The following is a 22,259-nucleotide window of genomic DNA, read 5'->3' as shown; positions in this document are numbered from 1 at the left end:
AGCAGGAAAAGAGAGAGTGAAGAAAAAAGAGATGAAATGACGAGGGATGTTGTAAAGCAGTTAGAGCGGCTGGTAAAAGACAGAGGGTGTGAGGGAGGGAGCTCAGCGCAGGAAGTTGATAATGGTCGAGTTGTAGCAGCGTCCCCCGGGGAAAAGTTTATGGAACGTGTCCAAAGCCTCTCCACTGGTTTCTCCTCTTTCCTTCTGTCGCTATGAAAACACTGCAGGTTTACCTACAAACATCATAATAATGGTGAAGTGCTGAGGGTTGACTCTGAGTCCATCAGGGTTTGGATCATTGAGGTGAGAGACAAAGTCGTTGAGCAGAAAATAACAGAGCAGACACGAGCGGCGTCCGAGGCAACAACCAGGGGTTCGATCGGATTCCCAGAGGAAGCCTGAGGTTAATGTGTGTGTCGCCGGCGAAGGTTGTTGTTTTGCTCAAATCTCAAATAAAAATGTAATGTGTTTATCTGTGAGTCAAAGTGAACGTTGGAACCAAACAAAGAAAGAAAGAAAGAAAGAAAGAAAGAGGGAGGACGGGCAGATGAGTTCGTCCTCACAGAGACATGATGAATTCCTCTCCTCTCCGTCCGACCCCGTCTGACCTCAGCTGTAACTGTCCCTGTTCCGTGATGACAGGTCACAGCAGAACGTGCACGAGGCTGTGAGTTGTTCTCACAAAGTGTGTGATCCACGTTCGGGACAAATCGTCGAGTGTGTGCGTTTGTTCTGACGATTATAATATGAAAGATCAGTTAAATCTGTTTTTTTAAAACAGGAAACAGGAAATCAGGAAACAAGTATCCTAGAAGAAATAAGAGCTGCAGCAGTAAAGAAGGAAGATTTCTGAAATGTGAACAGCTGCTTTGTTTGGTCATCATCTGACTCCTTCTTCCAGAGGTCGTCCGCTCACAAAGCATCACAGTGAATATATTCATCAAACGTGTGCATCAGCAGGTCTGTTCTGTTCTGAGAGAGACTCACACTGACGTGTGGACCGGCCTCAGAGTCATTTCTAACCCGGCTGTGTTCCCTGAGGTCAGTGAAGTTCAGAGATGAGTTGTCAAGCTTTGCGTTACATTTTCAATCTCACCAACAATGTTAAAGATGTTTTCTCTGCACATTTTTAATCCTGCAAATGTTTCCTAAGCCGTGAACTCTGGAGGAAGTCCGGACTTTAGCGGGACAGATATTATGAAACTTGCTGCTGTAATTCATCCGAGGTCCCTCGGTCGTTTCGGTTCTTGGTTCAGGTGTGAAAACAACACAGGTCATACTCACAGCTCCGCTCTGCAGCCAGTCGATAAGAGCCTGTGCCGTCTCTGTTTGTAACTGAGCTCTCAGACTGTCTCTCTCGTCCTGGTTGGGTTGGAGCTCCAAGGCGAGTTTCAGGTCCTCGGCCAACTGGACCACATGCAGAGGACCGGTGCTTGTGGGAGAACCCAGGTCATACATGTTGTTAGAAAACTCCACGGCTGCCGCTCTCGAACCTGGAGAGGAGGCGAGAGGAGAAAGATTAATATATATATATATAGTTTTATATACGTTTTTAAAGAAGATGCACAGAAGACACGTGCATCCTGTCAATCAGTGAATTAGTTAAACAGTTGATTGGTGTGAATGCAGATTCAGCAGTCACACTGTTTCCTGTTTCTTCCTTACTGTTCAGGACTTTTCTGCTCCTTGATTTTATTTTTTAACTAATTATCTTTTTTTTAAAATATTCAGCTTCTGCAGTTTTTGGATCTTACAATATAATATAAAATGTGATTTTATATAAAATGTGATTTTATGTTTTCAATGGAGGCTTCTCTTTCAGTCGTTTAGTGATGTCATGTCCTTTGATGCTTTGAAAATGACTCATTTTGACATTGAACTGAGAAGAAGAAAGCTCCTTCTTCAGACTGTGGACGTGTTTCACACAGTCAACGTTCAGTCGCCTCTCACTGTCGATCAACTGCTCCAGATTGTGAAGAAACTCCAGCAGGAAACAAAAGTCCAGATCCGATGGAGACAAAGATGGAAGATAATAAATATTCGCTGGAAAGCCCGGAAATTCTTTCATCTGCGAACGTTCCCATCTTCACTAAAGGAAACGCTGGTGTTGCGGAGGTCAACGAAGCCACGACACTGACAGAAATCAGGAGAACGCTTCACGTCAGTTCGATCGTGGACCAGCTCATCACGGAGGTTTATGAAAAAGCCGGCATGTACTGGACCTGCAGTAACATCGCAGACGCACATGAATATCTCTACGAGAAAACCTTGGCCGAAGTCAGAGACCTTGACTTTGGCGTCCCCTCAGAGAGATTCAGAATCCTCGACAAGGCCGTGTTGGACGACCTGAGTCAGACGTGGGTCAGTCCACGTACTCTGCTGGCTTCCATTCAGCTAAAAAATCCAGAAGTGGTGAGCGCCATCGCCTCCTCGATGAGACGTCACCTGACGGAAACACTCGGATACAGGTTCACTAGATTCTTCTCCCCTGTGGGGAAATTCTTCAAACATTGAAATGTAAAGAAATTAAAAAATAAAAGTTCAAATTTAAACTTCTCTGATTCATCTGAAATAATTTACTGTCAGGCTGTAAATGTTCCACTCAGACTTACCACCTGAAATTAGACTCTTTCATTAAATCAATGATTAAGTTTAGTTTCTTCCTTTAATTCATCATCCGTCGTGTTTATTTAAAATTTAAAGCATCATGTTTTGATGCAGTGGTGCCAAAAAGTCCCGGGACGCTGATCGACTGTATTGATCAATAGATCAATCCGTCCCGTCTGTCCTGCAGTTGTCACACGTGTCACTACTATAATGTTGGTTGTTAATATAATAACATTAGTTAATATTATCTCTCACTGTAATAACGTTGGTTGGGTGCAGCATGTGTTGTCCCAATTACCACCGGAGAAGGTTTTCCGACCCCCTCCTCTGCGGCTCAGTTTGAAGCGGACACCACCAGCGATGGACGCCTCATAACTCGGGGTTCAGGTTGAGAGTCACTGCTCTGTCTGCAGTTACATCAACAACAGTCACTAACCCGTGGAGTGCTCCCACTGCTGTTCCCACATCATAACCAGATTCTTGATCACGGAGCCCAACACGACCGACGTTTCTAAACTCTGTTGATAAGTGGCTCTAATTAGCTTGTTAGCGATCGGCTGATGCCATCGCAAATGGGATTTTTAATGCACTTCCATTTGTGGTCGCTGAGAGCCGGAACAGCAAAGCGACGAGCTGCTGATGAGGTCGGCAGGTTTCAGTCCAGCGGCAGCGACACGATACTGGTTCAGAAGAAACAGTGGAGCCTGGGAACCCTGCTGTTCGACATGGTGAGTGTTTCCTGCACAACCTCACCATCGGCCTATTTCCTGTTGGGCTGCAATGAAGCGGGTTGGGCTGCAGAACGTGTCAAACAATCGACAACTTGGGCAACACTTTCGTTTCGAATGAAATCTCTGGCAGCGGTTACCTGCGATGATGTCATCCATCTGCTCCAGCGCTGCCTCCAGCATGTGACTGGCCTCGGTTTCCATGGTGATGGCGGGAAGCATCAGATCTCGGGGTTTTTTGTTGTGTTGTCCTGCAGAGAAGTGAACAAGAGAGAAATAAAGATGGCAGCATTTGTATCGGGGATAGTTTGGTTTCATTTGTGGATCTGGAGGAGGTGGGGACGTATCTTTATTTACACTCTATGGTTTATTTAAATACAGTATTTAAAATATTAAAACTAACATCTGAATACGATAACAAAACATTTTTCTTCTTCAGGCACTAAACTTGCTGTGCACTCTTTGCCCAATCCTCCCCTGCACAGTGTCACGATAAAGCAGCTGCGGATGTTCTCACTCTAATCAAATGAGGATAATGTTTCTCATTTGCTCAGTAACTTCCTTTGGGCTTTGAAAATCCAATACTCAGAGACAAAGACACAAATGAACGAATAAACCTCGAGAATAAAGACACGACTCCATTAAAGTTCAACTCGAGCAGTGGGGATCAAAAGGGAAAGAGTGGTTGTTGCTTATTTAAAAGTGTTTAAGAGTTCGATTGTACAGATGTTACTGGTACCAAAAGTGAATCGTTTCACTGATTCTGCTCTGGTCTTTGCAACAGATGAGGTTTCCTGCAGAGTTGTGAGGATTTTCTCAAAGATGCTCTCTGCCACAGTGAACGTAAACCATCGTGGTTCTTGTCTTGGAAAACCATCACTGCAAACAAGCATGAAGTGAACACACAGCCTGGGGCAATTACACATTCACATAATGTCTTGTAGAACACCCACACACTTTCTTTATTTCCTCAAAGCAGTCCTGACTCTCTATCCATCATCGCCGCCTCTGGCTGCCCCTCCGTCTGCTGCCATCCTCGCTTCCTACCCCCGACCTCCCTGCTGTCATCCCTTCTTCTGTCATCTCTCCTTCAAGGCTCTCATCCCTCTGTCAGGCTGCCACGCCGACTTACAGACAAATAGACGTCAACGTGCGGAAATCTCAGCGAAGGGACGAGAATGTCATCGACTGACGCCTCCAGAGAAGAACCCCCCCCCACCCCCACCCCCCACACCCATAGCAGCCTAATGCTCATCTACATTAACAACAACTTTCAAAGCCATGACGATGACAATCTGCACAACAAACAGTCAGGGGAATAACAGGGACACGCTGTAATCACAACGTGATTCTCCCACTCCACAACGTGCGTGTGTGTGTGTGTCCCACATGATGCATGTGTGTGTGTGTGTGTGTGTGTGTGTGTGTGTGTGTGTGTGTGTGTGTGTCCGTTTGTTAAAAATTATAGATGCCTCTGCATTTGTCCTGTTGAGTCAAAGGGTGAAAGCACCATTCAGACACACGACAGAGAGACTGTGTTCAACAGAAAGGCACAGTGACAGAACGAGGGCTGACCTCCACACCTCCACAGAACAATGTCTTTGTCTGTGTGTGTGTGTGTGTGTGTGTGTGTGTGTGTGTGTGTGTGTGAAAGTAAAGAAATAGTGGCTTTAATTTGACTCTGTGTTCTGCACTGTAGGTGCTGATATAGAGATACTGGAGCCGCAACAACACAACAATCCCGTCCACTGTTTCTCATATCCGTGTGTGCGTTTGTGTTTGTGTGTGTGTGTGTGTGTGTGTGTGTGTGTGTGTGTGTGTGTGTCTCCTTGTGATCTTGGATTAGTCGTTGGAGCAGAAATGTCTCATGATGAAACTGATAAGGTTTTTCTTTAGCCACATGATATTTTAGTTCAGTTACACAATTATACACAAAGTAAAAAAACATTTAAAACACTCGAGTTCATTCATGTGTAAGATTCCATTAGTTTGTGACGCCTCTGAGTCACAGTTCAGCTGAACGGAGCGATCGTCTCCTTAAAACACACGTTGTGTGTGTTCCTTTGTTTCTCATTCACGTCGACACACCTTTTTACCCCAGTCCTGAAAAACCAGTTTGTCAGACATGACGACGTGTGACCTGCTTCTTACAGCGACGCTGCCTCCGTGCTGCCTGCTCCTCGTCTCCTGAGAGAGAAGGTGGCCCTGACGACACCACACACTTATTCACTAAAACTTAAGTTTAACAACGTGACCTGAATATGTTGTGATTCAAATTGAGGTGAATACGTCCCTAACATCCGCTCACCTTCATTTCTTTTTCATTGCCATGTTTATTGTGAAGTGTAATAATAATAAATAACTAATTAAAACCTAAACAATCAGGAACATGAACACTTTAACATACGTCAGTGAGATAAGAACTACCTGACACTAACATGGAGGAGGTGGAGCCAGCCACCAGGGGGCGATCAGGATGTTTTGGCTTCACTTATGGGAGCCAGGTCTGGTGTTCCTGCTGCCACATGGGTCCGACGGTCAGATCATCAGGATAAATGACTTCCTGTATGTGGGTTATCGACTCTAACACGCAGCTGAACGTTGGGAAAGTCAAATGCAACAAGATCTGCGACTGCAAGAATTTAAAGAATGCGTCCGCCTCAGTCTGAAACCTGTTTTTTGGGTCTGTCATCCCATGATTACTCGATGACACATTTCCTCTTTGACAAAGCCCTTCGCTGACAACAATGCACGGTGGATCAGCACCTTTCTGCACGTGGCTCCACACACACCGAACACGCACGCCCAGCACAAACACCTATTTGAGTGGGATAATCTGCCAGAGAAAAGAGCCTGAAATCCAGCGCGCTGCAGTCGAAGCACATTTAGTTTCAGAAATCAACACTCTTCTCTCGGGCTGGTGACAAACAGCAGCTTTCACAACGACAGCTTCAGATCAGTCAGAGGAAAAAAAACACGGTTTCAACTGGTTTTCACGAAAACATAATTCACAGGAGTTCTCAATATTGGGCCTGAAGGTTAGAGGTACAATGTTCAAAGCCGCCAGCATCACAATCTGAAGCACCAGTGAACAATGTCACCCTGTGGACAGAAGAGGCACGAAGAGAATCTGTGCAAACTTTTTAAAACCTCATTCTTTGGTTTGGGTTTTCTCTGATACCGATGCTGAAATTACACGACTCTAAATCCTCCACTTTCTCCATCTGCTGTTCCGTGTTGAGCAAAGAGAGACTCAAGTAAAGCTGTTGTCCATAAAACCACGTTTCCCTTCACATTGTTCACTAATAAGACGTCCTTGAAATATGTTGCTGCTCCAACACAAAAACCGAAGCTTTGACAAAGTTGTGCTGCAGAAACGTTTGGTTTGTTTTCAGCTGAATGTTGGTGATTGTTTGGTTTTACTGACGGAGGAAACACTAAACCACGCTCAAATCAAATCAAATCAAATCAAATCAAATCAAATCAAATCAAAGTTTATTGTCACATGCACCAAATAACTTAGCGTCATCAGAGCAGTGAAATTCTTGTGACATGGCAGGCAACATCTACGCAGTAGACGGGAAATACAAGATAAGAATAAAAATAAAAAAATAAAAATAAAAAATAAAAATAAAAAATAAAAATAAAAAATAAAAATAAAAAATAATAATAAAAAAAAAATATATATATATATATAATAACATATGACATATAACAAAGTAACATATAACATTTAACATAACACATTTAACATAACATTTAACATTAACCTAGTAAATAACATTTAACATATAACCTAGTGACATATAACATTTAACATAACATTTAACATACAACATAGTAACAACATATAACTTTTAACATATAACATAGTACAACAGTTTAAATTTGAATTTAAATGAGGGGCTAGCAGCAGTTTACAGGGTGAAGGAGTGCAGGATATTAAATTAGGTATTAAATTAAATAATATATGTGTAGTAAGTGTAGTTGTATGAATGAGGGAGCAGAATGTACATGGTGATGTGACTGTTCAGTGGGTCAGTGTTGCTGGTTCAGAAGCCTTACGGCCTGGGGGAAAAAGCTGTTTGTGAGTCTGGTAGTCCGTGCTCGGATGCTCCGGTAACGTCTTCCAGACGGCAGCAGTGTGAGGATTCCATAGCCTGGGTGGCTGTGGTCCTTTATGATGTTCCGTGCTTTTCTCAGGCATCTTGTGTTGTAGATGCCTTGCACGGAAGGGAGATGGCAGCCGATGATACGCTCCGCTGTCTTCACCACCCTCTGCAGGGCCTTACGATCAGCAGCGGAGCAGCTACCATACCAGGCAGTAATGCAGCCTGAGAGGATGCTCTCAATGGTGCATCTGTAGAAGTTTGTTAATGTTTTGGCAGACATGCCAAACTTCTTGAGTCTCCTCAGGAAGTACAGGCGTTTTTGGGAGGTTTTGACCGCCGAGTCCACTTGTCTGGACCAGGTAAGGTCATCCTTGATGTACACACCGAGGAATTTGAAGTCGGAGACTCTCTCCACTACAGCTCCCTCGATGTGTATGGGATCGTGACCCCCCTCTGCAGCTTCCTGAAGTCCACGATCATCTCCTTGGTCTTGCAGACGTTGAGAGACAGGTTGTTGACTTGGCACCATGTTACCAAGCCCCTTACCTCATCTCTATAAGCGCTCTCATCGTTGTTAGAGATGAGACCCAGGATGGTAGTGTCGTCCGCAAATTTCAGGATGATGTTAGAACTGTGTGTTGCTACACAGTCCTGCGTGTACAGGGAGTACAGGAGGGGACTGAGTACGCAGCCCTGAGGGGCCCCGGTACTCAGGGTCAGCGAAGAGGAGGTGTGGTTGCCCATTCTCACCACCTGGGGTCTGCTCGTCAGGAAGTCCAGGATCCAGTTACACAAGGGGGTTTTAAGACCCAGGCTCCTGAGCTTGGGGACGAGCTTGGCAGGCACAATCGTGTTGAACGCTGAGCTGTAATCCACAAACAGCATCCTCACATAAGTGTTCGCCTTTTCCAGGTGGGAGAGGGTGGTGTGTGTTGTGAGGGCGATAGCATCATCCGTGGACCTGTTTGTACGGTATGCAAACTGCAGGGGGTCAAGGGTGTTCGGAAGGGTAGAGCAGATGTGGGTTTTGACCAGCCGCTTGAAGCACTTCATGATGGTGGAGGTCAGTGCTACAGGGCGATAGTCATTTAAACAGGTGATGGATGGTTTCTTGGGTATGGGGATGATGGTGGCCTGCTTGAAGCAGGTGGGGACTGTTGACAGTTGAAGGGAGAGGTTGAATATGGAGGTGAAGACCTCTGCTAGCTGGTCGGCGCACCCCCTGAGGACACGGCCTGGAACTCCATCGGGCCCAGTTGATTTACGAGGCTTCACTCTTTGAAGCTCTCGCCTCACGTCAGCCACGGTCAGGGACAGAGTGCAGTCATCATCTCGGTCCTCGGCCAGTCTCGCGGATGGAATGATGTCGGTTGTCTCAAACCGTGCGTAGAAGGTGTTGAGGTCATCAGGTAGAGAGGCGGCTCATCAGTGAGACGGTGCAGTTGTGTGACAGGGTCAGGTCTCCATTCAGAAAATACTTTGGAGCTTAAATCTCAGGAAGTTGCATGAATCTAGTCTCCACAGTCGCAGCAGCATTTATTAAACCATTACACTTCCAGTGTAACCGCTCACGGACACACTGCAGTTTGTGCTTTGTCCTGACATTAAGGAGCATGACGTTGTTTTTGTGTTTAGAATAAGATTAAGGCTCCACGGGTGAGCTTCTCTCTCCTCCGGCTCACACACACATCTGCAGCAAAGAGAGAACAGCTATAAAAAGTGTTTCCTTGCAGCCACGTCTGTGGGCTCCAACAGTTATCTCTCCTCTGACTGTGGGTCGTGTGTGATCTGTGAACCGTGGCTGATGCATAGCTGCTAGTGCAGGAATATATGGTTGAATGTGACTCCCAGCGCTGCACAGCCCCGTGTTGTTGAACTGCTCTGCTCTTTATTGTCCTATTTAGACCTGCTCAAGTGCATTTGATTCAATTCTGCTCCGACTCCCGGGGAAACACGGCTCGGTTGTATTTATCCTCTCTCGTTGACTCCTGTGTTATTCTCTGCGTTTCAGTCCAGTTGACTCCTGCTCTCGTTTCTGCTGTAATCTATTTTGCCCTCGGAGTAAGGTTAATGAAGCGTTGCACAGAACGACACATGACTTCCAGTCAATGATCATCATGAGGGTAACAAACAGCAACGTGAGCAGTCGAACATCACTTCACATCTTCTCTCGTTTATAGAGGTGTCACAGTTTTCACCAGGGTCACGTTAGTTATCATGATGTGTACAGTATGTTTAAGTGTGTACCAGCTGGATACAAACACACACAATAAAATGTTGAGATGTTAAGATGATGTTCACGTTCCAGCTGCACTGACGTCCGTACGTTCTCTCGAAACTCTCAGGAGGAGCTGGATATGTGAACGCAAATGTCCGAGTCGGTCGCTCTGGACGTTTCCCAGAACTTTTCCTGCAGCTCTCTGGTAAAATATCTCTGAGTGAGTCGTTGTGACAAAACAGCAGGAAAACTCCCAGCGAGCGAGTGGGCGTGTTGATGATGTTTCAAACATGACAGACACAAATATCTCTGGATGAAAAAGAGGAGCCACACACGAGTCACACTGTAACAGACCTGTAGAGACGATCAGAAGCTCACATTGGTCAGAAAATGATTCCATATCATGTGAAGTGAAAATGACGTTATGCAAAACTCAAAAATGTGTTTCTCCAGGAAACTCTGCATCAATACAGATAGAACTACAACAACAATGCAACAATTAAAAATAATTTAAAATATTGAGCATTGTCTGAAAGTGAATCCTCTGTGTGAGGAGATAATAACGATATAATCACAATAATAATACGTTTCTATAACTCATGACACATTTTGGACTTTATTTTGCAATTACTCATTTCACGTGTTTAATAATTGGAGCACTTTCACACGTATGACACAGATTCTCCCGTTGATGAATCAACACATATTTTGACTACACACACTTTACCCGGAGGCCTGAGGGGATTAACACGGCTGCCGTTGCTGCAGCGTGCGCTCACACCGACACCTGGCCTGAGTCCAGTACGACAACATTCCTCCAGTGTCAGTTACAGAGCATCGTCTTTATAACAACTGGTCCAGGGCCAGTAAGAGCTGCGATTAATAAACCAGGCGGAGACGGAACTGTGTGGACTTTTGAATGACGGGCACGAAACATCTGGTGTGATGCAGTTTAATGTGAGAATGTGGCGGAAAACAGAAGCAGAGGAAACAAGAGATAAAACATCGAGTGGTGAGATTTCACCCAGCGGGCGGAGCTCGTCATCGTAAACCTGATGTCTGACGTGACTGATTCAGCACAGAAAGAAGTTTTTGTTCTGAAATGAAGAGCAGCGGTAAAAGCAGAAATAAAACGAATCGCTTATCCAAAATAAATCAATAATTTAATTAAGAAAACACTGTAGAATCGACAACTGTGTGATTATTAGTTATTTGGTGCAAGCGGAGCTGGAATTCACCTCATTGAAAACAGAAGCTACTTTCTGCTTTTTTAAATTAATTGTTGTCACAAAGACAAAAACACAATTCTGCTTATCTGAACTTTAAAAAAGTAATAACTTTTTGAAAACAAAATTAGTTGAGAATACGCAGGTTTTTTTAAATCGTGGGTTAATCAGCTATTTATTCTGCTGCGTCATGTTCGACGTCACATCTTAAAAACCTGAGTCTACTGCTGAGTCATTTCACTGAACGCCGACAATCCAGCCAGACGTTGGGGGTTTCCTGACCAGTGGGAAAGGGGCTTCGGAGGTAAACTAACGAGAACTTGAACTGTAAACTTCGGGGAACTTGCAAAAAGGGAACGTTGCATTTTTCAGTGGCTGCAGCAAAGTAAAGTTTGAACTCAATTAAAGTTATTGAATTAGTTTATAATTCACAAATGCTGCAGAGTTTCACATGTCAAACACACTTCATGACTTCATATGAAGTCTCCACATCCTCGACCTGAACACAGATAAATATCCCGGGTGCGGACGCTGCCATCGTGTTCTGCTGAATTAATAAGTTTGTTTGTTTGTAAAAATTGTTTTTGTGTCTTCGGGCTTAAAAACTCTGCGATGAATTATAAATATTCTTGAACTCTATAATGTTGCATTTACACCAAATGTGTTTATTTGTGCGCGAATAACACGAATATACACAAGCTGCGAATACTCGACTGTACTTCTGATACTTTGTGCAGTAAATAACATAATTTTCTCTCGGGTTCAGAAACGACACCAGAAACAGCTGAAATCTACCAGATGAGAATTTTAAACACGAGCTGCAGTTTGTTCTCTGACTCGCACGACACGAGCAGAAGGTTGAGAACATTATTCCAGAGTATTCTCACGTAAACAGAACAAGACATTCAGATGTGCATTTATTACGCATGCAAATCAAAGGAGGCATGTTTGGTTACGTAAGAGAGTCGAGCTGCAGCGAAACGAGTCTCTCGCTGACAGAGGTCACAACACAAATATTTTCACAGGAGCAGAGAGTCGGGGGTTCAGCGCGTTAAACATTAAACGACCCGTCGAGCAGAAAACTGTCGTTGTTTTAAACAACGGGAAGAAAAACTCTGCTGTTAAAATTCCAGCATCACTGAATCTTTAACCCGGGTCGATGATCCTGTGAGAGCAGGAAATGCAGAAATTGATGTGAAGGTGTACGGTTGAGGAGAGAGGCTTAAACATTAACTAAACACACACACAGACACACACACTCACACACACACAGACACACAGACAGGTGTGTGTGCGTTTGCTGTTCTTCCTCATTTCACTTAGCCCGTTTGAATTAGTGTCACCGGCTAGAGGCCAGACCTGAGCCCCCGAGGCCTCCTGTCACACAGGGTAAATACAACTGTGTGTGTGTAAGTGTGTGTGTGTGTGTGTGTGTAAGTGTGTACACATTCGTGCTACCTGGTTTCAGTGTTAGGATGTGGATTAAGGTTTGGCTATGATTGTGGTTATGGCACGAATTGGTTCTGGTTTCAGGGTTTGAACTAATTTAGTGAAAAGTCAGAGCAATGTCCTAACAAGGATAGCTGCACAAACAGTGTGTGTGTGTGTGTGTGTGTGTGTGTGTGTGTGTGTGTGTGTGTGTGTGTGTGTGTGTGTGTGTATTTGTGGAGCCAAGCCAACAAGAAACACCAGATTCTTCACCAATTGACATCAATGCGATGGGACCACTGACATTTAAGATGAGGAACGTTTAATGTTCCGTCCTTTAACTCGGGCAGAAACTCTCTCTCTCTCTCTCTCTCTCTCTCTCTCTTTCTCTCTCTCTCTCAGCAACTGATAAACTCGGCCTCCTCCGTGTTAGCAGGTGGGACATGGACCGAACTAAGAGCACAGGATAAATCATTTTCATTTTGTCATTGAGTTCGTTCCTGTCACACCTGATGTTTGGTCGTGTTTCTGATAACTTTGGTTTTAATTAGTAACTTGAGGTGAAACGTCGTGATTGACAGCTGAGACTGACTCCTGATTGGTTGAGAGCGTGGATCGACATAACATTAACAGAGCGGTTCTACTCCACGATCACTACTGAACACATTCTGGCTCCAAGTTACGTCCACAACACAAGATGGCTGCACATTTTGTTTGTAGATAGTGGGAGTCATCGTCCGTCTTTATTTAATAAAAACTTAATGTGGTTGTTAACAGTCCGCAGTCATGTTCCCTGTAAATGAGGAGATCATCCAGTCTCTGGTGCATGTGAGCGTAAAATGATCGGATCAAAGAAAAAGTAAATTATTAACTGTTGTGATCAGAAGCAGCCACAGAAAAAAAATAGAAATGTTCCACATCAGCAAACGAAGAGATGATCGTTAGTTACATGTCAGTGTGTGTGTGTGTGTGTGTGTGTGTGTGTGTGTGTGTGTGTATGTGTGTGTGTGTGTGCACAGGCATGCAATGACCATAGTGAAATTACTTTGACAAGCCGGTGCTGCGCGGCCTCGACACACATTCACACACAGATGCAGTCACACAGTCTCAGATGTAAACAGGTTTCTAACGTCTCAGGTTTTCAAGTTTTGACCTGTTCCTCTTCCTCTGCTTCACACACAGTCCACTGGTTAATCTAAATAAGCAGAAGATCACGTCTCTAACGTTACTGGTTGCAAAAATGAATGCATTTACTTCAGTGTATGACGTCATTATCTAACTTCATAATGACGTCATGATGAAATAATTCATAAATTATACATCTTGCATCTATAAAAGCTTGTGTTTAACATGCACAATCTTATTTTCTGACTTACTCATGACGTCACTGATCATATGACATCATATGATACGGATAATTCTCTGATCAATATCAATTTGGTTTCCTGAGCATATTTTTGTCGACCTTAAAAATCCATCCATGCTCCTCCTGAAAATCCAAGATCCTCATAATTACGCATTTTTATAGAAGAGAAGTCAAAGCCAGGGAAAAGAGTTTCTCTTTTTAAATGAATGAAATAATTAAACCTTGTTATTTTAAGAAATGGTGTTCAAAAAAGTTTTTTTGGGGGAAAAACAATAATAGCAGCTGCATAAAATCCTAAAACCACAGCAGCTCGATCACAATACAACACAAACTAAAAATGTATTTTTTAAATGGATCGGTTTCTTCCTGACTCAGCCTCGGGCAGAGAAACCAGCAGAAACCTCAAAGACCAGTGTCAGCGAGTCAGCGCCGTGAAAACAACACGTCAACACCACTTAATACACATCACAGACAAACACCACCTGAAGTGACAGCTGACGAGAACCAATCAGCACTTGACTGGGAACGGAAAAAAACAACACAACGGGAGGCACAGTGAGTAATGAAGAGGACAATTATCAATGCAGTGTTTTCCATTCATTATCTAGACCGTGGCGGCCGCCATGTTGGTATTTGTCCCACCACAGTTTCATGATGAACCAGAGTTTTTCATACAATCATCATAATAACACATCTCTGAGCAGTTCGCTCCGTCACACGAGAACCTGTCTCTCATTCTTTAGTCTGTGTGTCTGTCTTCTGTGTCTGTCGCGGGGACATCGTGAGATAGATTGAGACGTTTTTTAAAATATTTTCTTTGACCTCCCAGGGATTATTTCATAGATCGTTAAGAAGACACCCACCAAGGGACAGACATCTGTGAGTGTGTGACCTTTGACCTTTGACCGAACAAATTGAACAAGTTTGTCTCAAAGTTCAACTCAACTTTTGGGCCAAATTTGAAGAAACGACCTTGAAGCTTTCCGAAGATGTTGTGTTCAGGAGAATGTGACGGATGACTCACAACCACGACGAATAGAAAGAAGTGTCAAAGCAGCAGCGGCAGGGAGACTATAAACATTTTCCCATCATGCATCAAATAGAATGATTTCCTTTGACCCTCCCGCGTTAAGGTCTTTTCCAAATCCAGCATCAAACCTAAACTGAGTTTTTATCACATCATTCATCTGTTTTGCTGTCGTGCCAGTTAATCTCCTCAACTGACCTTCATGTGTAAAATTGGCGGAATGCTCCTTTAAGACGAAACAGAGGCGGCTTTGTAGCGGAGAAGCTTTTTCTCAAATAAAGACCACGTTTGTCATCGACTTTACAGCCGCACAAGCGAATCCTCGAGATGCTTCTGCAAAGGAAAATGATAAACGCCCATACGACCTCCTGCTGGAGCCCGAGCGGAGCAAACCAACTGACACCGTGAGTTGTTTGTGCTCCACCAGCTGATTCAGACGCAGCTCGGAGATTTATGAGCCTCCGTCCAAACTCTAAGAGGAATGACTTTTCCACGCAGACTTAACAGGTGGTAACGTCACACACGAAGACAAGAGCAGTGAAGAGCTGCACTTCAGACGCTGGCACCGAGGCTGCAGGAGACTTGGGTTACGCAAGAGTCACAACCTCCACAACAACAGCGACAGGTCACGTTACAGGATGATGTTACCGTCACACAAGCGAAGGCCGGACGTGTGTTTGTCTTCTGAAGGAGCTCAAACACCAGAGAACATGCACAGTCACACGATTTGATTCGGTTTGATCGACCTGAATCTCCAGCTCGAAGCTAAATATATCAAAACGACTGTCCTGATAGCGACGCTGACGTTTCAGACTCAGATGTTGACATGTGGATATAACTTGAATGAATCAATGACAGAAATACAAACTGCTGCAATCTGTGTGTTTAAAGATGCAACTGTGGTTTGACATTTTGCAGTTTGACCATTAAGATGATTATAAACAACTTTAAATAAAAAAGTTCAAATAGCTGGAACCTGAAATAGGAAATGAGACATAAATGCACATCTGCAAACATACAGTCTGATACAGATGTGTTGGTAACAGGCTCATAACGGACGATTCTCAGCAGCCGAGCGATAAATCCGCCCGACTCTTGTCCCGACGAAACACGACCAAGAGGATTTCTGCTTTTATGAACGACTGATCCTGGAAAAACCAAAACAACTGTCTGCACGCGTCCTCAGTGGAATCAGATTTAAGCACAGTGTCATCATACCAACGTGGTTCCTGTAGTTTTAAAAGCTGATACTAGAACATGTGTGTATTTTACATCCTCTCTCCTCTGACCTCATTTCCTCTCGTCTCTTTCTAACTTCAGGACCTGATTTCTTCTTCTTCCCTTCTCACCATCCCTCTTTTCTCAAACTGTCCGTTCCTGCTTTCCACCCCGCTGCCCTCTCCTTCCTTCTCCCCTCCATCTCTTTTCACCTCCACTCTCCACTGTTCCTCCGCTGCTTTGTTTGAGATTGTTCCTGACAAGTCGTGTGCCGATGCACGTGTCCTCTTTAAAAACTTACATGAAGTATCTTGAATATTAGATCAACGTGGAAAAAGGTTTAATGTTAGTTTTAATTTTGAAACTGAGACTGAAACCACAAGACAAACCTTTAAGTTTCTTTGGTTGGCTATGAATGACTTTAATTTGAACTAAACACGATGGATGGATGATGAATTAAAGCGAAGTGAAGCGTTCTCCTGATTTCTCACGGGAGTCGATTATATCGATATATATTCAACCTTTGTTATATTTGCGATTCATGAAAATTATATTGCAATAATAATTGATTATTGTTTTATCGCCGCCCTTTAGAGGTTATCCTGACACGCCCCCCAACAGCTGACATTTCCTACACGTGCTCGTTGACCAATCACGGAGAGCCTTCAGACTCTCTGTCGGACCTTCTTCGTCTGGACGATGTCCAGAGAATCAGAAATGGCTTTTCAGACAGAGGCTGAAAAGAGGAGCTGCAGCTTCAGACGGTCGGGGGAGGGTTTTCTGAACATTAGAGCAGGAAAACAAATTAAAGTTATAACACAAATTAAAATGATCAACCTGAATATGGGCAGATTATGTTGTGTCTCCTTTAAGTTCCATAACACTTGATGATATGTTCTTCCACATTATTCAGCGCACAGTACTTAACTTCATCATATTAAACCTTTAACTCGACACTGAACTGTCAAATGTGCAAATAAACGTGTGGAAGAACTTCAGCTGAAAAAAGCCTAATCCATTCCTTCACATCCTCTCTCTTATTCTCTCGCTCTCTTCCAGAATTCAGAGGAGAAGAAGCTTTTAATCTCTTTCTTTCTTTGCTGTTTTCTCTCCGACAGGAATATGACTACGTCCTTTTCTGCTACACCACTTTCTCATTTCCTTCGCCTCACAGCAAACCAAAGATAACCTCAAATAAACTCCAGTCATTTTAATGCTATTTTCTCTCTCTTTCTCTCCCACTTTCTTTTCTCCCATTCCCTCATGAAGGAGAGGATTCTCCCTCGCAGATTAACAGCCTGACTTTGTCTTCCTGGTTTCTGCCCTTCTACTTTCTATCTCATCCCTCTTTTGCAGCCATTCCTCTTGACTTTATCTCCCCCCTGCATCTCTCCTTCTCTTATTCGTCTCCATTTCTGCGTCGCTCCTCCTCGCCATCAGGGATCAGTGGATTACCTCCAGGGTGGGAGCTACAGTAGCGGCGTGATTAGCAGCAGTACTGTATATGACTGCAGAAAAAAAGCACCGCTCTTGGTATTACACGAGAGGCTTTGATCACAGGGATGAGTGCCATCCTCTGCTGAGAGTGTGTGTGTGTGTGTGTGTGTGTGTGTGTGCAGGCTGCATGCATGTGTGCAGTGTGTGCACAGAACGAGCAGACTAACAACAGTGTCAGAGCAGTTTCAGGGACGTTACAATCACAAGCTTGTTGCAAATGCATCACTTCAGCTCGTGTCTTCGTCCCCTCTGTCTGTCTCCGGGGGCTGACGCCTCCCAGAGCAGCTTTAATCAATTCACCTTCATCAGCGGCAATGATGCCTTTCAACTGTTTCCCTTTCAAATGAGACGTGCAACAGAAAAGAGGCAGCGGCCGACAGCATTCAGTGGCAGGAGGCTCCTTCAACTCCTCTCAAGCCGCCTGTGTGTGATGTTGCTGTGCATGAGGCGTGTGCACGTGTGGGCTATAACTTCAGAGCTGGATGCAGCAGATGCTTCAGCAGAGGGGAGCCACACATCAGCCTTGATATTCCTCCATTAGCAGCTCAGCAGCCCCCCCCCACACACACACACCCTCTGCTTCTTTCTGCCGTCTCTCCCTCTTTTACTCGCTCCGTCAGAAGCTGATGATTCGCAATTACACAGCATGTGTCAGTGCAAGTAAACATCCGTCAGTGGCTCCGAGCTGACAGCACATGACGGAGCGTGCAGGGAAGCACCAGTGTCACAGTGACAGTACCATGTTTTCTGTCCCGGAGCATGAAGCCTGTTCTCAGGCCACATATGCTGTCATGTGGGGGGAAAAAATCTATCCTGCACATTTTAATTGCATAATAATTACTCCTATAATCCCATAAATACCACACAGCTGTCACAGCGATGATAAACTAATAGCATAAGAACTGTTAAGATAAGTATTTAGCATTATTATTATTATATAATTGTTTCCTATTGTTTACATTCAATTTTCTAATTTGCAAAGCACTTTGTAACTGTGCTATATAAATAAAGTTTACTATTATCAAACATTTATACTTATACTGAGCCCCTGTACTATCACTTATCTTCTGTTTGTATTTGAATATTCATATGTTTTTATTGTGTTTTACTGTTGATTTAGTATTTCTGTATTTTATATATATATATATTTATTCATACGCAGCCACTGAAACTCAGCTTTGGTGACTTTTCTGTTGGTGACAGCTTTTGTTTGTTGCGTTTGACAATAAAGTATGATCTTTGTATTAAATTCTCATATAAATTAAAATCAAACATTTAGAGTTTTTTACTATTTCGATCCATCTATCGCGAAAATATAATGTATTATAGCCTCATCTAGTGCAAGTAAAGTGGATTGAATGCTTTAGTGTTTGCGAACATAGATCCCATTATAAAGGTATAACAACTATATTATATCATATTATTCCCCATGTAAGGCTCTTATTGTCAAAATCACCCATTTATTTATATACAACAACTTAAATAGCACTTTATATATTATATTCTTGCATTCGTCCTGTTCCACTACACTTACTTTCACTCTCTTGTCTGCCTCATTCTGACAATCTGCTGCTGTACCGAGCAAAAGTTTCATCTTATCCTCACCTTATATTATCTTATCCACTTAAACATTAAATAATATAGTAAAGAAAATAGATATGCACATTGAAACTTTTGTTTACTGCAAGTTTAAATTTGATTTCTCTCCATCCCTGATATTAAAACTATCTTATTCACTCTCATATAAATAAAACGACGTGTTGCAGAAGTGGTAGAAAGTGTGAGATCACCAGAGATCACCACAGATCACCAGAGATCACCAGAGATCACCACAGTGTTCAGCTTCTTGTTCCACTCACCTCAGGTTGTTTTCACCTTCACCTCCTCACGAGCTCGATCGAGAGCAAATCCTTTAATTCTGTTGGCGCGAGACACCTCAGCACGCGCACACACACTCTCTCTCACACACCGATACACACTCACACACTCACACACACACACACATACACACACAGTGCAGTGGTCCCTCCGTGTGTTTCCGGCTCCACTGAGACTCGAACTGCTTCAACTCAAACACCAGCATGTGACAGCAGCGGTGCGTTCAGGAGCAGCCCGTAAACCTGTCCACTCAGCAGCTCCCTCACCGCTCAGTGATGAAGACTATAGTAATCATGAAGACCCTCTGTGACGTCAGATCACACGTTCATGTCGAGATGATCTCTCTCTCTCTCTCTCTCTCTCTCTCTCTCTCTCTCTCTCTCTCTCTCTCTCTCTCTCTGTCCACACGAACATTGTTAAGTACCACAATTAAACAAAGCAGCAAACAATGATGCAGAAAATGTATAAAAATAATAATATTCAAATATTTATAAATATTTAATAACATATATACAATTAAAAAACATTCAACAACCTAGATATAAAAATGTTAGATTTTAAATTAGCATTCTGTGTTGGTTTAATAAACAGTGACATCTAGTGGCAGAAAGTAAACTCTGCATTTAACACTGCTGTTATGAGTTAGGCCTCGTGCTCATTTCTAGTATAACTGGTTCATTAAAGCCTGAACTTTATTTTGACCTTTTCAAAACAATCAACAAGTGGATTCATAGGTATTTTAATCGTCATTATTCACATTTTGATTTATGGACCCAGACAATTATCTTCATGTTGCCTTTGTTTACTTGAAACCACGAATCCATTAAAATAATTTGGATAAAAGAGGAGCGTCACCGGCCAAACTGTGGTCGGCTGCTCCTTCTAACTAAACGTTGTATAAGAGGAGCTGCAGGGCAGAGGGAAGACAAATATGAAGTCAGACCAGAAACTTCCTGATGAGCTGGTTTCTCTTTCTGATATCTCACTTCTCATCTTCAACTTAATTGCAAGGAAACTTCTGTCATCAAATGTGCTCAACAAAAGAAATGTGGCACTAATTGGCACTAATTGCTTTGTGATGCATTTGTCTTGTCAACATGCTTGGTATTTTACTTTTCGCGTTGCAGGATTATTTTACAATCGGCCGATCTGGTACAGCATCAATAGAAACTTGATAAAGTGCTTTTTTAAAAACAACAACACGAGTGAGATAATGATGATTTCAGTGTTTTCTTACTCATCATTTTAATGAGAACATGGAAACAACAATACAACACATCTGCACATTGTGTAGAATCCAGCTGTGCGTCGTACATTAACTGTCTCTCGCTCACTTTCCGCAGCTTCTTACTGTGACTCATCTAATTTAGACAAAGTGGAGAAAAGTATTCTCACCCTTGAATGTGAGTTTTACAATCACAGGGACAGGAAACACATGTTATGTTATGTTATGTTCTGTTTTAATCATGGGTTTGTTGTACAGTCAGTGTGGTTTGTACGTATGATGCACATGAATTACACCTTTGTAAATTATATAATACATATAATTATTCTATGTCAGGTTTCCTTGTAAAAGCTGGATAAGATTAAAATGAACTTTTACATCTAGACTCTGGCTCCTTTAAATGATTTGGTCTGTTGTTTAGCGAGGTCTGTCCCTATCAAATAAATGAACAGAATGAGAAGTGTTTCCCTCCGCACGTGGAGCCATGCTGCGTAAATTAAGAGACAAAAAAAATGAATTAATAACAGAAGAACGTGACTAGACAGCGACACCTACTGCCCAAAGGTTGAAATCACTGCAACTGGGTCAGCCCCTGCAGTGATCTGTTTATATCATCCACTAAAGACCTGAGGTCAGACCACAGCCACATATCACTGAGGAACTACTGCATTACTGTCAATGTTATCAACACCGTCCCGTTTATTGCTCTTTGTTATCATGTATTTATTGAAATTGGAAGAAAAAAGACTTTAATGCTTTAAATACAGTTGTGAGGACATGAATACAGCACACGCCAATGGATAACTGGTTTAATCATTACAGCTGACATAACAATAGTGTAACTAATGCGATTAAAAAACTGTCTAACCACAGCTTACTTTAAACTTGTAAGAATGACAGGGACGTAATAATATCATTTGTACATCTTGATGTGAAGGCAACACCCACAGCTCTGATTCATCATTCGAGGTGATAATGTGTTCGTGTCAATGACCTATTTTTTAATAAAAGGAACAGATGTTTATGGAGATAATTATTCTTCCATCATCAGTGCACATTATCATTTTGATGTAATGCTGCCGGGCAAGGCAGGTGAAATCCTGACCCAGTTAAATCTACCAGGAACACAATTGAGTCCAGTTTCCTCATTCACACTAACTTCACACTAAACTTTTTAAAGATAATTTTTTAAGGCATTATTCCCTTTTTTGACAGAGTGAAGAGGCAGACAGGAAACATAAGGAGAGAGAGAAGGGGTGTGACGTCCCACTATGGCTAGAACTCAAACATGGATGTTAGATTGTGGCACAGCCACCGGGATGCTCCCCTAAAGTATAATTTGTTTTTCTATCTAATTCCACAGTGGGGCTGAAATAAACAACATAATACAGCCAGAAACTTTCATGGAACCCCAAAATTAAAGGGTCTTAAGATCCCACACATGGTCCATTCATGTGGTTTGTGGTAATTTGATTAATTGCAAATTTATTTTTAAATAAACCGTGTGCTTGTAATATATGTAATCAAATGATAGGGGCCTCAAGGTGCCCTGGGTCAATTTCAGTTTTCTTTATCTTATTTGATTTTGATATTTGAAGGTTTTTTTTTACCTTGGGGCCCCTGAGTAACCTTATTATATATATATTTCTATGAACAAGAGACCACTCCAGGTCTTAAATCATCTACATGGGTGGCAAATATCTCTGTCAGTTTCTTGGATTTGGGGAGA

General features: G+C 42.8%; 1 protein-coding gene across 8 annotated transcripts in view; it reads right to left on the bottom strand.

Moving 5' to 3' along the window:
• Positions 1-19,575, bottom strand: part of ppfibp2b (PPFIA binding protein 2b) — a 53,865-nt gene extending 34,290 nt beyond the window's left edge. For 2 of the 8 annotated variants that reach the window (XM_069527907.1, XM_069527908.1), the window contains exons 1-3: positions 19,287-19,570; positions 3,476-3,586; positions 1,285-1,493 (exon numbers count right to left, since the gene is read on the bottom strand). In XM_069527907.1, coding sequence (XP_069384008.1) covers positions 1,285-1,493; positions 3,476-3,557 — 291 coding nt within the window. In that variant the 5' untranslated portion in view covers positions 3,558-3,586; positions 19,287-19,570. Of the gene's footprint in view, positions 1-1,284; positions 1,494-3,475; positions 3,587-19,286 lie in introns of all 8 variants that reach the window. The other 6 variants (XM_069527911.1, XM_069527912.1, XM_069527905.1 and 3 more) reach the window with 5 other exon arrangements.
• Between the last annotated feature and the right edge of the window lie 2,684 nt (positions 19,576-22,259).

Source organism: Paralichthys olivaceus, chromosome 7 (genome assembly GCF_024713975.1).
Source record: "Paralichthys olivaceus isolate ysfri-2021 chromosome 7, ASM2471397v2, whole genome shotgun sequence".
Taxonomy (NCBI): Eukaryota; Metazoa; Chordata; class Actinopteri; order Pleuronectiformes; family Paralichthyidae; genus Paralichthys; species Paralichthys olivaceus.
Note: the sequence above shows the minus strand (reverse complement) of the source record. Positions and strands in the feature narration are given on the sequence as shown.